General features: G+C 43.0%; 1 protein-coding gene across 2 annotated transcripts; it reads left to right on the top strand.

The window, feature by feature from the left end:
• Window positions 1-513: 513 nt before the first annotated feature.
• Window positions 514-18,320, top strand: LOC109910765 (derlin-2-like). Of its 2 annotated transcripts, none has more exons than XM_048611237.1 (6): window positions 514-663; window positions 5,688-5,753; window positions 6,023-6,096; window positions 10,708-10,801; window positions 12,165-12,360; window positions 17,788-18,320. In XM_048611237.1, exons 1-6 carry the CDS (start codon window positions 571-573, stop codon window positions 17,880-17,882), a joined length of 618 nt encoding a protein of 205 aa, XP_048467194.1. In that variant the 5' UTR covers window positions 514-570; the 3' UTR covers window positions 17,883-18,320. The 2 variants fall into 2 exon arrangements, with proteins under 2 accessions (XP_048467194.1, XP_048467195.1); XM_048611238.1 differs by lacking the exon at window positions 514-663 and adding an exon at window positions 1,783-2,330.
• The last annotated feature ends 33 nt before the right edge of the window (window positions 18,321-18,353 follow it).

The following is an 18,353-nucleotide window of genomic DNA, read 5'->3' as shown; positions in this document are numbered from 1 at the left end:
TAGAGGAAAGGGGCAGTCAATGTTTCGACTATTACCCTTCTTTAGGACTGGATGCGGGGGTAGGGGAAGCTGCAGATCAAGGGGGCAAGGGTGGAGGCAGAATGGTGCTGATAGATGGACATTAGTGGGAGGTACGACCTCTACCACCGTTCTGCCTCCACCCCCTTTATTTGCAGCTCCCCCTAGCCCCACAAACTGCCCTGAAGAACAGTAATACCCGAGACATTAAATGCTCCTTTCCGGCAGATGCTTCCTGACCTGCTGTATTCCTCCAGCTTCCGGTTAGTGTCTTCCTCTGTTTTGCCTTCATTGTTTTCACACAGTCCCCGGTACCTCACGTGCTTTTTACCTATTGGCTGCACCTTTGTTTTGCGATGTACTGATTGGCCACCTACGATGAACGTTGCGGACCGTGATTGGCCGATGAAAGCCGACGTTGCGCCGCCCCCGCCCCCACACTGTGATTGGCTTTGGTGTGGCTCCGCCTCTTCCCCGCGATGTGACTGGTCCGTGTTCTGGGTGTGGTTCTGTCATTGGCGGTTGGAGCCGTCAGTCAGCGGCGGAGCGATCATGGCGGTGGCGAGTTTGTTGGAGGAGTACCGTAGGATGCCGAGCATTACTCGGGCCTATACTAGCGCCTGTGTACTCACCACTGCGGCTGTGGTGGGTGGGGGAAAGAGAGAGAATGGGCGAGGGTGGAGGGGAGAATGTGTGTGTGAGTGAGACGGTAGTGGACGGGGGTGTAGAGAAATGCAGTTGTGGCGTAGGAATGGGACGGGGATAGAGTTGGGGTGGAGAAAGAGTGAGGGAAAGGAAGGGAATTAGTGAGGAGTGAGAAAGTGTGGGATGAAGGAAGGGAGTGTGGGGCTGATTTGTGCAGTCAATACTGTCGCTATTTCTCATGGTGCAGTTGGCAGCTGTATGGGGAATGGGTTTGGAAACACCACTGTTACTTTGGAGAGAGAAGCAGTGTTATGTTTGGGATTGCTGAACAGATTGTGTGAAAATTTCTGGATGCACTAGACACTGCTTCAAGGATGCTGAATGCTTGGAAGGTAGAATTTTATAATTGTGGGCGCATGTTAAACAACAGCAGTTCCTGCAGACGGAGGTGTGGATGTGAAAGCAAGTGTTAGCAGAGAATGTTCAATGAAAAAAATTGTGGTAACAATTTGTCATGATGGATTTGAACTCCTGATCTTTGGATCCAGTGCCACTAAGTTATTGTATTCATATTGTATACAAGGCCAGCGGTTCTCCTGTAACATTGCGTATAAGGAGTCAAGCTGAGCAGAGTTAGAGGGTGAGGAATAGCACAGAATCCTCACATGCAGAGGATTGCTTTTTTGACTGGAGGCTTGTGACCAGCAGTATACCACAAGGATCGGTGCTGGATCCACTGCTTTTTGTCATTTGTATAAATGATTTGGATGTAAGTATAGGAGGTATGGTTAGTAAATTTGCAGATAACACCAACATAGTCTTCTTCACTGTCCACTACACTATCTCCAAGTACAATGGGACCTTGATAAGATGGACGAATGGGTCAAGGAGTGGCAGATAGTTTAATTTAGATAAGTGTGAGCTGTTGCATTTTTGTACGGCAAACCAGGGTATTACTTGTATAATTAATGGTAGGACCTGAGGAGTGTTGCTAAATGAAGAAATCTAGGGGTGCAGGTGCATAGTTCCTTGAAAGTAGAGTCATGGGTAGACAGGGTGGTAAAGAAGTTGTTCGGCATGCTTGCCATCATTGGTCAGGTCATTCAGTATAGGAGTTGGGATGTCTTGCTGCGGCTGTACAGGACATTGGTGAAGCCACTTTTAGAATACTGCATTCACTTCTGGTTGCCTTTCTACAGGAAAGGTGTTGTCAAACTTGAGAGAGTGCAGAAAAGTTTTGCAAGAGTGTTGCCGGAACTAAAAAGATTGAGTTATCGGGAGAGGCTGAATAGGCTGGGTTTTTTTCCCTGGGGCATCAGAGGCTGAGGAATGACCTTGTAGAGGTTTATAACATAGGGCATGGATAGGGTGAATAACCATGGTTGTTTTCCTATGGTTGGGAGCGGGTGGCGGGGACAATTCCAGAACTAGAGGGCATAGGTTTAAGGTGAGAGAGGAAAGATTTAAAAGGAATCTGAGGGGCAAATTTGTCACACAGAGGATGGTGTGTGTATGGACCAAGCTGCCGGAGGAAATGGTGGAGGCTGGTACAATTACAACATTTAAAAGGCATCTGGATGGGTATATGAATAGGAAGGGTTTACAGGGATATAGGCCAAATGCTCACAAACAGGACTCGGGCAGATTGGGATGCCTGGTTGGTGTGGGTGAGTTGGACCAAAGGGTCAGTTTCTGTGCTGTATGACTCTATGTAAATCATTCATTTTATACTTTATTGAATTTTTGAACTACAATGTTGTAATTTGAACTCTCACTGTCTCAATTATAAGAATAGGTCTCTGGTGAAGTAGCATTGTCAGCCTGCTGCTGGACCTGAATGATACTTTTTCTAATTCATTCATGGAATGTGGGCATCACTGAATGGGCCAGCATTCATTGTCCATCCCTGATTAGCCTGGAGCAGATGTTAATGAGCTGGCTCTTTGAATTACTACAGTCTTTGTGCTGCAGGGGCATCCACAGGACCATTACTAAGGGAGTTCAGATTTTAATCCAATGGCAGATAAGGAAAGGTGATATATTTCCAGGTCAGGATGCTGTGTGGCCTGGAGGGGAACTTACAGATGATGATATTCCTATGCATCTGCTGCCCTTGTCCTTCTAATTGGAAGTGGTCGTGGGTTTGGAAGATCCTGTCTAAGGGTGTTTGGTGAATTTCTGCGCAGCATCTTGTAGATAGCAGCAGCAGTGTGTACTGAGCATTGGTGGTCGGGGGAAGTGGATGTTTATGGATGTGGGCTACTTTGTCCTGAATGATGTCAAGCTTCTTGAGTGTTGTTGGCGTTGCGCCCATTCAGGCAATTGAGGAGACACATTCCCGTCTTGTGTCTTGTAGATGGTGGACAAGTTTTAGGGAGTCAGGAGATGAGTTACAAACTGCAGTATTCCTAGCTTCTGACCTGCTGTTGTAGCTACTGTATTTATATGGCGAGTCCATTTGAATTTTTGGTCGCTGTTAATCCCCAGAATTGATAGTGGGACATTCAGTGATGGCAACCCCATCAGATTTTGATTTGATTTATTTGTTGTCTCATGTATTTTGTAACAAAATACAGTGAAAAGTGTTGTACACTGTTACCACGGTCTGGCACCATCTTAAAGCACAAAAAAACCTAAAACATAGAATCTAAAGGGAAAAGAATAAAGAAAGTGTTCACCTTTTATAGTCGTTCTTGTTGAGTGCCACCAGGCTCATGGCAGAGCCACACTTGAGACCCCTTTGCTGCACTGTTGCTGCTGGAATGAAAACCGCCACCCTTGAGTGCTATCTCGCCTCCACCGATGTCCTCGCTAGACCCTGCCAACCGAGACTGTATCGATGCTGCTGGGTAGCGCACCAGCCCAAACTCAACTCTGCTGCCACCAAGAGTCCGCTTCAGGCCTTCATGAATCCATGCTGGCCACGCGCTGCCGGGAACCCAAATCCACCTCTGCCGCAGCAGCCAATGGACAGTAGTCACATTGTCTCTAATTGGAAATGGTCATTACCTGGCATTTGTCGTGTGAATGTTACTTGCCACTTGTTAGCCCAAGCCTTGGCGATAAAGGTCACAGGTTTCAAAGGTTCTGTTGAAGGAACCTTTGAGTTACTACAGTGCATTTTATGGATGTACAGACTGTGCTCTATTGAATGTTAGTCCTTTATTCATTCATGGGATGAGGGTGTCGCTGGCTAGGCAGCATTAATTGCCCATCCCTAATTGCTCAGAGGGCAGTTAAGAGTCCATCACGTTGCTGTGGGTCTGGAGTCACATGTAGGATGGCAGTTTCCTTCCCTAAAGAACATTAGTGAACCAGATGGGTTTTTCCAACAATTGACAGTGGATTCATGGTCATCATTAGATTCTTAATTCCAGATATTTATTGAATTCAAATTCCACCATCTGCCATGGCGGGATTCGAACCCAGGTTCCCAGAACATTATCTGGATCTCTGGATTAACAGTCCAGTGATAATATCACTAGGCCATCACCTCCCCTAATAGGTGATAAGGGGAGTGAATATCAAAGGTCGTGCATGAGGTGACAGTCAAGCATGCTACTTTGTCCTGAATGCATCACACCAGCCCCATGAGTGTGTGGCTCATTAAAGAAAGGACTTGGATTTCTTCTGGTACCTTTGGTGATTTTAAGACCTCCCAAATGCTTTTGAAGCACTAGAGTATAGTCAGTGTTGTAATATAGCGAATGTGGTAACAATATTGTGCACAGCATGAGCCCACAGTTAATAATGTGGTATCAACCAGACAATCTGTGTTTAATGGCACTGATTGAAGATGATATTTTACCTGGGACATGTGTCCTGCCAAATAATGTGAAAGTAGTTTTCAGGTGAAGGGTAGGGCCTTAAGGAGGGTAGTGGAACAAGAGGGAACTTGGAGTTCAGGTGCATGGTTCTCTGAAAGTGGGGTCACAGGCAGACAGGGCAGTGAAGAAGGCTTTTGGCACACTGGCCTTCATCAGTCAGGGCATTGAGTATAGAAGTTGGGAGGTTAGGTTGCAGTTGTACAGGATATTGGTGAGGCCACACTTGGAGTATGGTGTTCAGTTTTGGTCACCTTGCTGTAGGAAGGGTGTTATTAAACTGGAAAGACTGCAGAAGAAATTTACAAGGATGTTGCCAGGACCCAAGGGTCTGAGTTATAGGGAGAGGTTGGACAATCTAGGACTTTTTTTCTTTAGAGCATAGGAGACTGAGGGGGGATCTTATAAACTTCTAGAAGATGATGAGAGGCATGGATAGGATGGAGGCACTCAGTCTTTTTCCCAGGGTTGGGGAATCGAGGACTAGAGGGCATCAGTTTAAGGTAAGAGGGGAGAGAATACATGGGAACCTGAGGGGCAACTTTTTTACACAGAAGTTGGGACACATTTGGAATGGTTGAGGCTGGTATATTAACAGCATTTAAAAGGCATTTGGATGAATACATGGGTAGGAAAGATTTAGAAGGATATGGGCCAAGTGCAGGGAAATGGGGTTAGTGTGGATGGACATTTTGGTTGGCCTAGACCAGTTTGGGCTGAAGGGCCTGTCTCCGTGCTGTAGGATTCTATGATTCTAGTTTTTGTGATGTTTGATATGTTTTTCGTTACTGTTTAGTTTATGGCCTTGGTGGATCTTGTAATTATACGGAGGAGTCAATTGTTTACTCTACAGCAAAGAACTTTTGCTGATTTTTGTGTCTCTCTTTCTTCAATCCCCAGTCCAGGGCATGATTTAGATTGGCTACTCTACCAAAAGCAGTGATTAAATTTAGGACTTTCTAGTGTGCGTTGCACTTTCTGTGTACTAACCAAATAAAATAAACCTTAACCTGTTAACCACAATGATGATCTCTAACTACCTGAGTACAACAGCATGAGTTTGACTGTCTCCAGCATCCTTCCTGCTCTTTTGCATGTTGTTTAATAAGATGTTTGTGTGCTGCTTGTTTGTTCGGGCTGTCATTGAGGCTATATCCTCTAGTTAGTACTTCCAGTAAATTCTTTCTTGTCTTTTCATAGCAACTGGAGTTTATCACCCCATTCCAACTTTATTTCAATCCTGACTTGATAGTCAAGAAATATCAGGTATGTTTCAACAAAATATATGAACTCATGTTTTATGATGCATTGCCCTACGATATCTTTGATTATTACCACTCTCTACTGCATTGAACCCAGTAGTTGTATAATTCACCTTTGTTTGATAATCTTAATTCAATAATTGAGTATCATTTAACAATTCCATCTGTGTGAAATTCTCCAGAACAATATGCTGAGAGTTTGTAAAGTTTATTAAATTATATAGTATGCATGTGTATATTTAATTCATTTATATTTCTCTTATGTTGTTGCAGGTGTGGAGACTACTAACCAACTTTCTCTTCTTTGGGCCATTGGGATTTAGCTTTCTGTTCAATATGATCTTCTTGTATCCTTTGTGTGGCAGAATGGGATGGCAGATGGGTTTGAGTTGATTTAAGTTTTGCTGTCAGATCCAGCCGTGAGTTCTGATAGTGTTGGGAAGACAGCAAATACCCCAAACCCAGATAGGAACTGACTGTGTTTTAACAGGTGTCTTAGGCACTTTTTTTTTAACCTCTGATTCTTTTAATGCCCGGAAGTGAAGCTTAAAACAAAATCAGAGGTTACAGAATTTGAATCCTGTTTGGCTGCTTAGTGGAGTCACTACTGAAACTTGTCTCATTCTGAGTTCAGTTGCTGCTGATGAGTCAAGTTTGCAAGCTTGAAGCAGTGAACTTTTCAGCACAGCAATAGACCATTTAGCCCACCAGATTTGTGTCTGTGTTTATTGTAAATTGAATCTCTTTCAGCCCTCTCTCTTCAAGGAGGCCTTGCAGACTCCTTCCCCTTCAGCTGGATGAAGGTTTGACATATTGGGCCTTTCCTGGTCCAGGATGAAACATGTTCACTTTGTACAAAACTTTGATTAGTGGGCAACACCTTATTATAAACTTTGACCCAGATGTGATGCAGCTGGAGACTGGAAGCTGTTCAGGGTCTGCAGCCCTTCCCTCTTGGCTATATATGTGTTGAGATCAGTCTGAGGTATTGTGATTTCTTCTCTGCAGCCTGTATGGGTGATGTGCCTTTGACACTACACAGCTTTCTGGGGCTTTTATCATTTTAAACCTTTTCAAAGCTCTTTTAAATGTAGTTTTAGAAACATTCTTGTGGCCTTCTTGATGTCTATCATTGCACAGCTGGGAGTAAATTATCAATGGTTTCTCATTTAAAAAAAATTAATGCAAATGTTTTATGGAAGAAATGAGTCATTGACAACTACAAGCAGTTAGAAGTACTTATAATTAGCTGTGGTAGCACAGAGGTGGCCATCAGCCTGAGTCCGTGCCAGCTCTCTAAAGCAATGTGGTGAGTACCATTCCCCCACTCTGTCCCGTTTAGATTCCACCATGAAGAGTAGCGCCTATAAATGGGCATCACAGATTGTACTTCTCTGCCGGAGTCAGACTGATTATCTCCCCATTGTAACATAAAAACATTAACTCTTGGTGGGATTCATGCTGATGTAGGCATACTTCATATTTGAAATCGGCGAGCAAGAATAGGCAAGTTAACCAGTTGTGGGGGACAGCACAATCAAATCCAATCTTGTGCACTGGAAGAGAACATTCTCATTATCTCTTTCTAGGTGAGATCTGCTGGAGTAATTTATTTTTATTTGTTCACAGGCTTTGGGTATCACTAAGCAGTCCAGCCTTTATTACCCTTGAGAAGGCAATGGTGAGCAGCTGCTGTTAGGGAGGGAGTTCTCAGATTTTGATCCAGTGAGACAGTGAAGGAATGGCAATATATTTCCAAGTTGGGAGAGTGCATGGCTTGGAGAGGAACTTGCAAGTAGTGGCGTTCCCATATTTCTGTTGCCCTTATCCTTCAAGGAGGTAGACATCATTGATTTGGAAGGTGCTGTTGAAGGAGTGAGCTTTTCAGCACATCAATAGGCCATTTAGCCCACCAGATTTGTGCGTCTGTAATTACTTATCTATATTCCCCTTAACCACATCTATCCAATCGGCCTCCTCTGTTCCCCATGGCACCAAGTTCTTGTCTGTGGGTAAATAAGTTTTTCATTGTTCTTTGGATTTATTACTGAGTATATTGTATTTATGACCTTGAGTTTTGGACTTGCCCCACAAGTAGAACCATCGTCCACTTTGTTGAATCCTTTCATACTTTAAAAAATTACCTCCTGTAGGTCACTTTTTTTTTAAGAGAAAAGAGCTCAAGCCTGCTCAGATTGATCAAAGATGCTTTTGTTTCACCTTTCTCTGCTCCCACTGAACCCAATCATAGCATCCTAATGGCTGGTATGGCTATATTTTGCTCACTTTGCAGATAGGATTTGTAAATCGTGACACTAGTCCTTGACTGCACCTTTACCCATCAGACCCCAGTTGGAACCACCTGAGTTAGCATCTTCTCAGTATTCAGCAAACTGCAGGCTTTAGCCAAAGGGTTTGAATCATTAGTATAGTTGGCTTTCTAGAGAAGAAAACTAAAAGACTTCTGTTGTCACACTTTTCACAACCACTTGACATCTCGAGTCACTTTACAATCAATGGAGTACTTTTGGAGTATTGTCACCTTGTAATGTAGGCAATGTGGCAGCCAATTTGCAGACAGCAAGGGCTCTTGTGGTGCAGAGGTAGTGTTCCTACCTCAGGCCTAGGAGACCTGGGTTCAAGCCCACATGCTCCAGAGTTATGTAATGACATCTCTGAACAGATTGATTAGAAAATAGATATATAAAAAGAAATTGCAGACAAGTTCACACAGCAGCAATCTGATAATAATGTAATAATCTTATTCGTGATGTTGCTAGAGGATAGTTATTGATCAGAACATTGGGGATAACTCCCCGATCATCAAAATAGTGCTGTGGATGATTTTACATCCATCTGAGCAGGTAGCTGGGTCCATTGTTTTCTCATGTCATCTGAAAGAAAACCTCATCAATGGTACTGCACTGGAGTGTCAGTCTTGATAATTGTGTTGAAGCCTTGGAGTGGGAGTTGAACCCAGAACCTTTTAATTCAGAAATAAGTGTACTTTTGATTGAGCCACAGACAGCAAGAAAAAGACAGTTGTGTATGATGTGCCTGCTCTCTGATTATTTTATGTGCAGTCCCTCAGGCTCGTAAACACCTGTAAGTTTGTAGAAACCCGAATAAGCTTCAGGTTTTCTTGAGCTATCGTTATTAGAAACTTGTGTATAAACTTACTGTGACCTTGACCTATAATTAGTTGTTATTTGCATTGGAGGAAGTGTGTGTGTGTGTGTGTGTGAAGAATTGCGATTACGACCCATGCACAATTTTAAACCATTTAGCTGTCTGTAGTGCAGTGTGTGAGTAGTGCAGACAGAGTGTAAACTTCATGTAGAACAGGGTTTTGAGTTGGAGTGCAATTGGAAGACATTGGACTTCAGACTCCATTTCTGAAGTCAGAAATCTGCTTTTATTTAGAAATTAGTAAACTTCTTTGCTTATATTTATAATGGAACCTGTCCATGTGAACATATTAATAATTACAACTTCCTTTATTCTCACATTTTCTTGTAACAGTTAGAGAAAGTTCATTAGAGTATACTGTATTAAACGATTAAAAACCATTTAACTCATCAGGCTGTTTGACTCTGTTAGAGCAATCCAAAACTAATTCCACTGCCCTGCTATTTCTTCGTAGCCCTATAACAATTCCCAAACTTATCCTGTTTTCCTCAGACCTAACCTAATTCTACCATCTTGCAATAATAAAAGAGCTGCAGAAGCTGGAAATCTGAAACAAAAACAGAAGTTCCTGGAGAAACTCAGGAGCAGAGGTTTTGGATAGTTGGAGGAGATTCCAGAGAAGGGCTAAGACCGCACTGATTTGAAAACACTTGAGATTTTGAAAGTGTGCCAGATCTAATCTGACCAATTATTACCCTCTGAGTCATCAGAAAGTAATGGATGATAAACTTTTGCCAGGTCGCATAGGATGTCATTATGATCGAGGGCAGTTTTTTGCCAAGCTCTGAGTGCACTGTGATTACAAGACTGTCTTTGTCTTTGTCCTGAAGTTTTGAATTGCTGTTTCTTGTGTTGGACAGTAAAAATGATGCCTCTTCTTTGTGCTGTTAAAAAAAAAATTAGCCTGTAAGGATCTCTGACCATGTGGAAAGTGTCAGTTCTGTACTTTTCTTTGATATCCGCAGGCGATGTCAACTTGCCCCTGTGCTGTTAACTGGAATAAGCAGTACAGGAATAGTTGAGGCACTTGGGGGAAGTGGAATATACATATGAGAAGGGAAGAAATAGAAAGAATGCTCAATTGGAACCTGAAAACTGGCAGAGACTGGTGGGGTGAATGGCCTTTCTCTGTGCTGTAAATTCTGTGCAATTCTCTGATCATGTACCGAAGCCTAGAGCAATACTCAGTGGAGAAGCTAACAGTCAGACCATTTAAAAGCTATACTATAACCTGGTGTCGTCTGATTTTTGACCATTTAAAAGCTAATATGGAAGTATATGTCTAAATATTGGCTGACTCAAAATTTAACCTTAGCCAATGCAGTCCATATGTTTGATCCCTGAAGGGCAAATTTGCTCCTGATCCCTGTCCAATTCTTGTCTTGCAGAGCCAAACTCACCTTTGATATCCCTATAATTGAATATTTGGCTGATGCTTCCTGCCTGGATCTCTGCAGGAAGTTCTATGGATGAGGTTAATGGGTCCCATACCAGCATCGTTGAAGAGCAGGCAATTTCAGTAGCCGGGCAGTAAAACAGAAGTTGCAGGCCCACTGGTTTCATCCCACCACTCCCAATCCCAACAGGCACAGAACTGATAGAATCCATCAGACGGTATCCATAATCCATCTGTAATGACTGAATCCCAAAATCTGTAAACTGACTGGTTTTGTGTGCGTCACTGGGAGGACTTTGGGTTGAATGCCCATAGCTCCGAGGGGTTAGATCTGACAGTAAATTGCAGGCTGTCTTCTTTTACTCTGTCCCAGATACAGATACTGTCGAATGTTGGAGGAAGGATCATTCAGGGGAAGAACGGCTGACTTTCTGCTCATGTTTATTTTTGGTGGGTTTTTAATGACAGTATCCTTTTTGCAATGTACCTGATAGTGACAGTGGTCATTATTGTGGTCTCTCATACAGTGCTTCTTTTTAATTGAGTATTTCTCAGATTGCTGAGTGCTTCTTTCTAAGCCTCTGAAGATCATTCCAAACTTATTGTTGTGAACTATGCAATGATGCTGCCAACACTCTTCCCTACCTGTCCACCATCCTGAATGTCTAGGCAAAGCTGTTTGTGGTAGAAAGAAAGGTTCATATTTACATATTTCACAGCCTCAGTATATCCCAAGAAATTAAGTACTTGGTACTGCCATGTTGGGAAATGATTTGCAGTAAGACATGACCAGTGTACTCATGCTGTGATCCCACTCAACATGTGCAGCAGTACTAATCACTGGGCTGTGACTGGTCAGCCAGTCACCAATCACTGGTTCAGTCAGATCCCAGTCACTAGTGGGAATCACTGGGTTCTGACTTAAAGACTAATAAACAGTGGTAATAACTGGGTTCTGACTGGGGCCAATCTGCAATGGGAATCATCAGACTCTGGCAGATGGGCCAATGAGCAGTGAGAATCACTAAGGTGTAGGAAGCTGCTGTTAATCACTAAAAATACCAGGAGAGCTTTCAAAGGCTGGTATACCACTATAACATGGATGTGGCAATTCACCTTTGGCTTCCGTCTCTCATACTCTAACCCAGTGTAAATGAGGTGCATGTAGACCTTGGTCAGAACCACAGAACTGAGGTGGTGTCTCCGGTTTAAAGGAGTTAAATTCAGAATGGAGAATGAAGGTGAGTGTGGCACAGTATCTGGAAATTGCTAACAAAGTTGTCCAGGTCAAGAATAGTTTATAAATCAGTAACGGGCAAGCAGAGAAATGCTGGCCTTTTAGCTTAGTATGGGAGAGAAGGCTGCTAATGTTACCTTCTGGCCCCTTACTAAGTTCTGTATTTATCAACAACAAAAACAGGAAATTGCTGGGGAAATTCTGCAAATCTGGCAGTATCTGTGGAGAGAGAACCAAGTTGATGTTTCGAGTCCAGTCACCCTTCTTCTGAAGAAGCATAATACACAAAATATTGACTTCTCTTTTCCTCCAGATGCTGCCTGGCTTGCTTTGTTCTTCCAGCCTCCTATTTGTCTAAATTCTTCAGAACCTGCTCGTCAAACTTGGATTGAGTTGTTGTTTCGTATATTAATGAAAAGTAAAACATTATTCTAGTTTGTTATAGATGTACTAAGCAATGAGCAAACCAACCAAATGGCAGCCAAGTTCCATAAAATGCACATAAATATGAGGCGACTATGGCTCACTGAATGTGAACTTGCCTAGTGTCTAATATGCTGTTTCTGTCCAGGACCCTTGACTCTAGTACTCAGCTGTTTGGAATCTTTGCGAGCTTGTTCTTCCTGGGTCAGGCCTTCACCATCATGCTTGTGTATGTGTGGAGCAGGAGGAACCCATTTGTACGAATGAATTTCTTTGGGCTGCTAAATTTCCAGGCTCCATTCCTGCCTTGGGTGCTGATGGGGTTCTCGCTGCTTCTGGGAAACTCTGTCATCGTTGATTTGTTGGGTAAGATTTCAAATGTTGGAATTTACCAAGTTTATATCATCCCTGACCAGGCTAATTTAATAAATTACAGTTAAAAACCGAGTTAATGAACAAATGCTTCAAATCTTCTGCATTAAAGAGAGGTTGTGGATGTCTGTGCACATATTCCTCTCCTTTTTTTTATTATTATTCAGCTGCAACTTGAGAGGAGACATTTAATTTGGGTGTCCTTTTATCAAATGCAAAATTCTATCCAGTGACCTTGGTTTCCTGTCGTAATGCAAACTCCTACGGTTTTTGGAAATCTGAAATTAGAAACAGAATTCTGCAGAAGTACAACAAGACTGGCAATCCATGTGAAGAAAGAAATTCATGTCATAGTTGCTCTGAGAAAGTCAAATCCTGCAATATTAACTTGGTTTTCTGATTCGCAGGAGCTACTTGACCTGTTGAGCATTTCCAACATTTTCAGTTTCTGTTACCTTGGTATCCAGTGTTGATCCATGTAGCTATACAGAGCTGGGACCAGGGGAGTCCAGTAGGGAGGGAGGAGAAGTTTGTGAGGGAGGGAGAGGCTGGTGTTGGTCAGAAGAGTGAGAGAGGGAGAAGCTGGCACGGGAGAAGGGAGGAGAGGGGTTGGTACAGGTATAGGACATAGCACAGCCTAAGAACAGGCCCTTTGATCACTATATCTGTGCTGACCAATGTGCTATTTTAAACTAATGCCATCTACCTGCACGTGTCCTGTATCCCTCTATTCCCTGCCTATTCTTTTGTCCATCTACATGTCTCTTAAACATTGCTATCACATCTGCTTGTATCAACTCCTCTGGCAGTGCATTATAGGCACCTCCCACCCACAGTGTAAAAAAAAAAAACTTTCTTAGCACATCTCCTTTTAAGCTTTCCCCCTCTCACCCTAAACCTAAGCCCCATAGTATTTGACATTTCCATCCTGGGAAAAAGACTCCCACTATCCACCCCATACATGCTGCTCATAATTTTACATTCTTCTTTCAGGTCACCCTCTGATTATCTAGTTACAGACTTGTTGTCAATGCTTCTAAGACTTTCTATACTTTCCTAAGAACAGTACAGCACAGGAGCAGGCCCATAGGCCTTTCGACTCTCCAAGCCTGCGTCGACACATCTTGCCCTTCCATACTAAAGCTGTCTTCACTTACAGGATCTGTATCCCTCTATTCCCTTTCTATTCATGTATTTGTCCAGGTGCTTCTTGAAAGCTGCTATCGTGTCTGCTTCCGCCACCACCTCTGCCAGTGCGTTCGTGTGAAAAACGATCCTCGCATATCTCTTTTAAACATTCCCCCCCCTCCCCCTCACACCTTGAACCTCTGTCCCCTAGTAATTGATCCCTCAGCCCTGGAAAGAAGCCTCATACTTTCAACTCTATCTGTGCCATTCGCAATCTTGTAAACTTCAATCAGGTCGTCCCTCAACCTCCTGCATTCCAGTCAAAATAAGCCCAGTCTATCCAACCTTTCTTTATAGCTAAAATCCCCCATACCAGGCAACATCCTGGTAAAACTTTTCTGTACCCTCTCCAAAGCATCCACATCCTTCTTGTAGTGTGGTGACGAGAACTGTATGCAATATTCCAAGTGTGGCCTAACTAAAGTTCTGTAAAGCTGCAACATAACTTGCTTATCCTAATACTCCATGTCTCTTCCAACAAAGGCAAACATGCCATCAGCCTTTCTTGCTACCTTATCTACCTGTGCTGCCACCTTCACTGATCTGTGGACCTGCACACCCAGATCCCTCTGCATATTAATACTCCTAAGGTTCTGCCATTGACTGTATAATTTCCACCTGTACTTGACCTTCCAAAATGCATCACCTCATATTTGTCTGTATTAAACTCCATCTGCCATTTTTCTGCCAAAGCTTCCAACTGATCTATATCGTGCTGTATTCTCTGATAGTCCTCCTGATTATCCACAACTCCACCAGTCTTGATATCCTACGCAAACTTACTAATTTGACCAGCTACGTTTTCCTCCAAATCATATATGTAGATCACAAACAACAGAGTGCCACCAGTGATCCCAGTGGAACACCACTCTTCCATTCTGAAAGACATCCTTCCACAGCTACCCTCTGTCTCCTGTGACCACGCCAGTTCTGTATCCAACTTGCGAGCTCACCCTGATACCATGTGACTTCACCTTTTGTAACAGTCTGCCATGAGGGACCTTGTCAAAGGCTTCACTGAAATCCATGTAGACAATATCATCTGCTTTTCTGTCATCGATCATCTTCGTCACCACCTCAAAAATCTCGATCAAGTTAGTGAGGCATGACCTCCTCTGCACAAAGCCATGCTGTTTATCGCTAATCAGTCCATTTCCTTCGAAATGCGTACAGATATTGTCCCTGAGAATCTTTACCAGTAAGTTCCCTACCAATGATGTGAGGCTGACAAGCCTGTAATTTCCTGGATTATCCCTGTTACCCTTTTTAAACAATGGGACATCATTGGCTATTCTCCAGATGTCTGGGACCTCACCTGTGGCCAAAGAGGATACAAAGATGTCTGTCAGTGCTCCAGCAATTTGTTCTCTTGCTTCCCTCAGTTTTCTGGGATGGATCCCATCAAGACCTGGGGACTTATCTACCTTAATACTTTTCAAGTCACCCAATTTGTTCTGCCGTTTATTATCAATATACCCTGGAATATCTTGCATTTGATCTTGCGAAATGTATGACCTCAGATTTGTCCAGATTAAACTACTGTCTGCCATTTCTGTGGCCAATGTTTCAACTGATCTATATCCTGCTGCATCCTTCGACAACCTTCCTCACCATCCATAACTGCACCAATATTTGTCGTCTGCAACGTTGCTATTCAGACCACCTACATTTTCATCCAAACCATTTACTTATATTATAATCAACAGAGGTACCAGCACTGATCCTCGCAGAGCACCATTACTTACAGAACGCCATTGCTCACAGACCTCAAGTCAGAAAAATACCCCTCCACAACTACCCTTTTGTTTTCTATGACCAAACCAATTTTGTATCCAACTTATCAATTCAATGATAACTTAATCTTGTGGACCAGCTGACCATGAGAGACCTTGTCAAATGTTCCAGTAAAGTCCGTGTAGATAACATCCACTGCCCAACCCTCATCAATCATTCTCATTATGTCCTCAAAAAGCTCAATTAAATTTGAGACAAGACCTCCCCTGTATAGTCATGCTGATTATCCTTAATACGATCATTCTTTTCCAAATATGAGTAAATCCTGTTCCTAAGAATCTTCTCCAATAATTTGCCTACGACTATATAATTTCCTGGGTCATCCCTGTTGCTCATTTTAAACAAAGGAACAACATCGGCTTTTGTCCAGTCTTGTGGCTAAAGAGAATGCAAAGATGTCTGTCAAGGTCCCAGCAATTGCCTCCCATGCTTCCCCCAATATCCTGGGATAGATCCCATCAGGCCCTATGTACTTAATGTTTTTTTTTTAAGACATGCAACACCTTCTGCTCTCTATTATCAATGTGTTCTAGAATATCAACATATTCCTCTCTCATCTTACCATCATCCGTTTCCTTGACCATGGGGAATACTGATACAAAGTAATCATTAAGGACCTCACCCACTTCTGGCTGCATGCACAAATTCCCTCCTTATCCTTGAGTGGACCTATCCTTCCCCTAGCTACCCTCTTGCTCCTAATATACATATGAAATGCCTTGGGGTTCTCACTAATCCTACTTGCCAACCAGATTTCATGGTCTCTTTTAGCACTCATAAAGGAAACAGGAAAGAATTGAAATAAGGAATTAGGAATTTCCTCAAGGCTTTTGTCTGATTTCAGTTTCCTAAACCTTACATTGGCTTCCTTTCTGTTTTTGACTAAACTTTCAATGTTTCTTATCATCCAGGGTTCTCAAATCGTTTAACCTCACAGGAAAATGCTGGTTCTGAACTCTGATCAACTGAACTTTAAAAGGCTCCCACATATCAAATATTAATTTGCCCTCAAACAGCCACCCCTACACTAGTTTCTCCAGTTCCTGCCCAATATACTTGTAATTAACCTTCTCCTAATTTAGCACTTCACCTGAAGTCCGGTCTTATTCATAACTGTCTTAAACCTTATGGATTTATGATCACTGTTCCCAAAATGCTCCCCCACTGAAACTTTGATCATCTGGCCAGGCTCATTCCCCAATACAGCGTCCTGTATGGCCATCTTCCATAGTTGGACTATCTACGTATTGTCTCAAGAAATCCTGGATGCACAACAAATTCTGCCCCTAGCACTAAGGGAATCCCAGTCATTATTGGGAATGTTAAAATCACTCACTGCAACACCTCTATTTTCACATTTTTCCATGGTATGCTTAGGCTATTGGGAGGCCTGTGGTTTAACCCCATCATAGTGATAATACATTTCTTATTCCTGAGTTGTACTAATATGTCCTCGTTGGATGAGCCATCTTAGGGCAGCTGTGACATTCTCCTTAATCAGTAATGGAGCTCCCCCACCCCTTTTACGTCCCCCTGTTTCATGTTTGAAGCATTGAAATCCTGAAACGTTGGGCAGGAAGTCCTGCCCTTCTCTTAACCAAATGGCTATAACACCATAGTTAAATGTAATAATCCAGGTTCTAAGCTCAACTGTTTGACCTGTTATACTCCTTAGATAACACTAAATACATTTCAGGCTGCCAGTCTCATTGTGTTGCCTGTTCTTCCAAGTAGACTTACTTCATTAAACCTCTTCTTTCTCCTCAATCACTCCACATGCAGACCTACTGCTCTGATTTCCCCACCCCACTAGTTGAAACCTTCCCGAATGGCACTAGCAAACCTTCCTGCAAGGATATTGATGCCCCACTGTCCTCCTCCTACAAGGTCTCTCCAGCCCTGGAAAAGATCCCAATAATTCAGATATCTGAATCTGATCTCACTGTCATATGGCAGAGGGAGGAAGGAGAGACTGGCATTGGACAGAGGGAGGGCGGAGAGAAGAGGTTGGTGTCGGTGGCAGGGAAGGAGGGAGGATGGATGGGTGAGTGTAGAGATCGGTGTTGGAGGGACAGGGAGGAAAGATGCAAGAAATTATCGGTTTTGTTGTGGGGCTGATCGAGAGAGAGAGGGAAAGAGATGAAAGGAGCTAAGTGTTGGATTGGGAAGTGGAAGGTGAAGGAAAGCAGGGGAGGTCACTGATCACATATGGATTGATGAATGGAAGAATCTCAAAGTGTGAATTTACAACTGATCCAAGAAGGAGACCAGGTTTTGAATTGTGTAGCAAATGAAGCGATTGCTCCTCATTGTAAGTCTGAGCATCTTGTGTGAGAGCCTCAAAGGCACTATCAGATTCTTAGCCCCTCCATTTACAGCCAGTGGATGCCAACATCGGTGACCTTGAATAGGTGCTTTCACCTCTCCCTTTTGCTACAGGAATTGCTGTTGGCCATATTTATTACTTCCTGGAAGATGTATTCCCAAACCAGCCGGGAGGAGTGAGGTTGCTGGTGACTCCAAGATTTCTGTAAGTGTTGCTGATGTCCTTTAGGCTGACTGCTGTTTGTGTTCATGCAGTGGACAGTGTGATTGTTGAGTGGATCTAACTACCCCAGTAAGTATGACCATTCTTCTACCTTTTCATTGACATCGTTTGTTACTTTTGTTCAGTAACTTTGTGAACCTCTCGGAGCATTTTTTCTGAAAGTTGTTTACTGATACTGGGTTTTATGGCACTGATTGAACTCTTCAGTCTAGCTCGAAAGGTTCCCACTGTGAAGTGTGTGTATGTTGATGAGCTAGTGGGCGTTGTCATAGCTGGTACATGGAGTGTGGGCACGTTCTTTGTCGAGTGTCATTCAGGTTTCCTTGGTTTTTTCTGGCAGTGCTGTCCTGATACAAACAATGTCTAGTACCTGAGATAGTAGAAACTGCAGATGCTGGAGAATCTGAGATAACAAGGTGTAGAGCTGGATGAACACAGCAGGCCAAGCAGCATCAGA

The sequence above is a fragment of the Rhincodon typus genome, chromosome 24 (assembly GCF_021869965.1).
Source record: "Rhincodon typus isolate 14 chromosome 24, sRhiTyp1.1, whole genome shotgun sequence".
In the NCBI taxonomy this organism is placed as follows: Eukaryota; Metazoa; Chordata; class Chondrichthyes; order Orectolobiformes; family Rhincodontidae; genus Rhincodon; species Rhincodon typus.
Note: the sequence above shows the minus strand (reverse complement) of the source record. Positions and strands in the feature narration are given on the sequence as shown.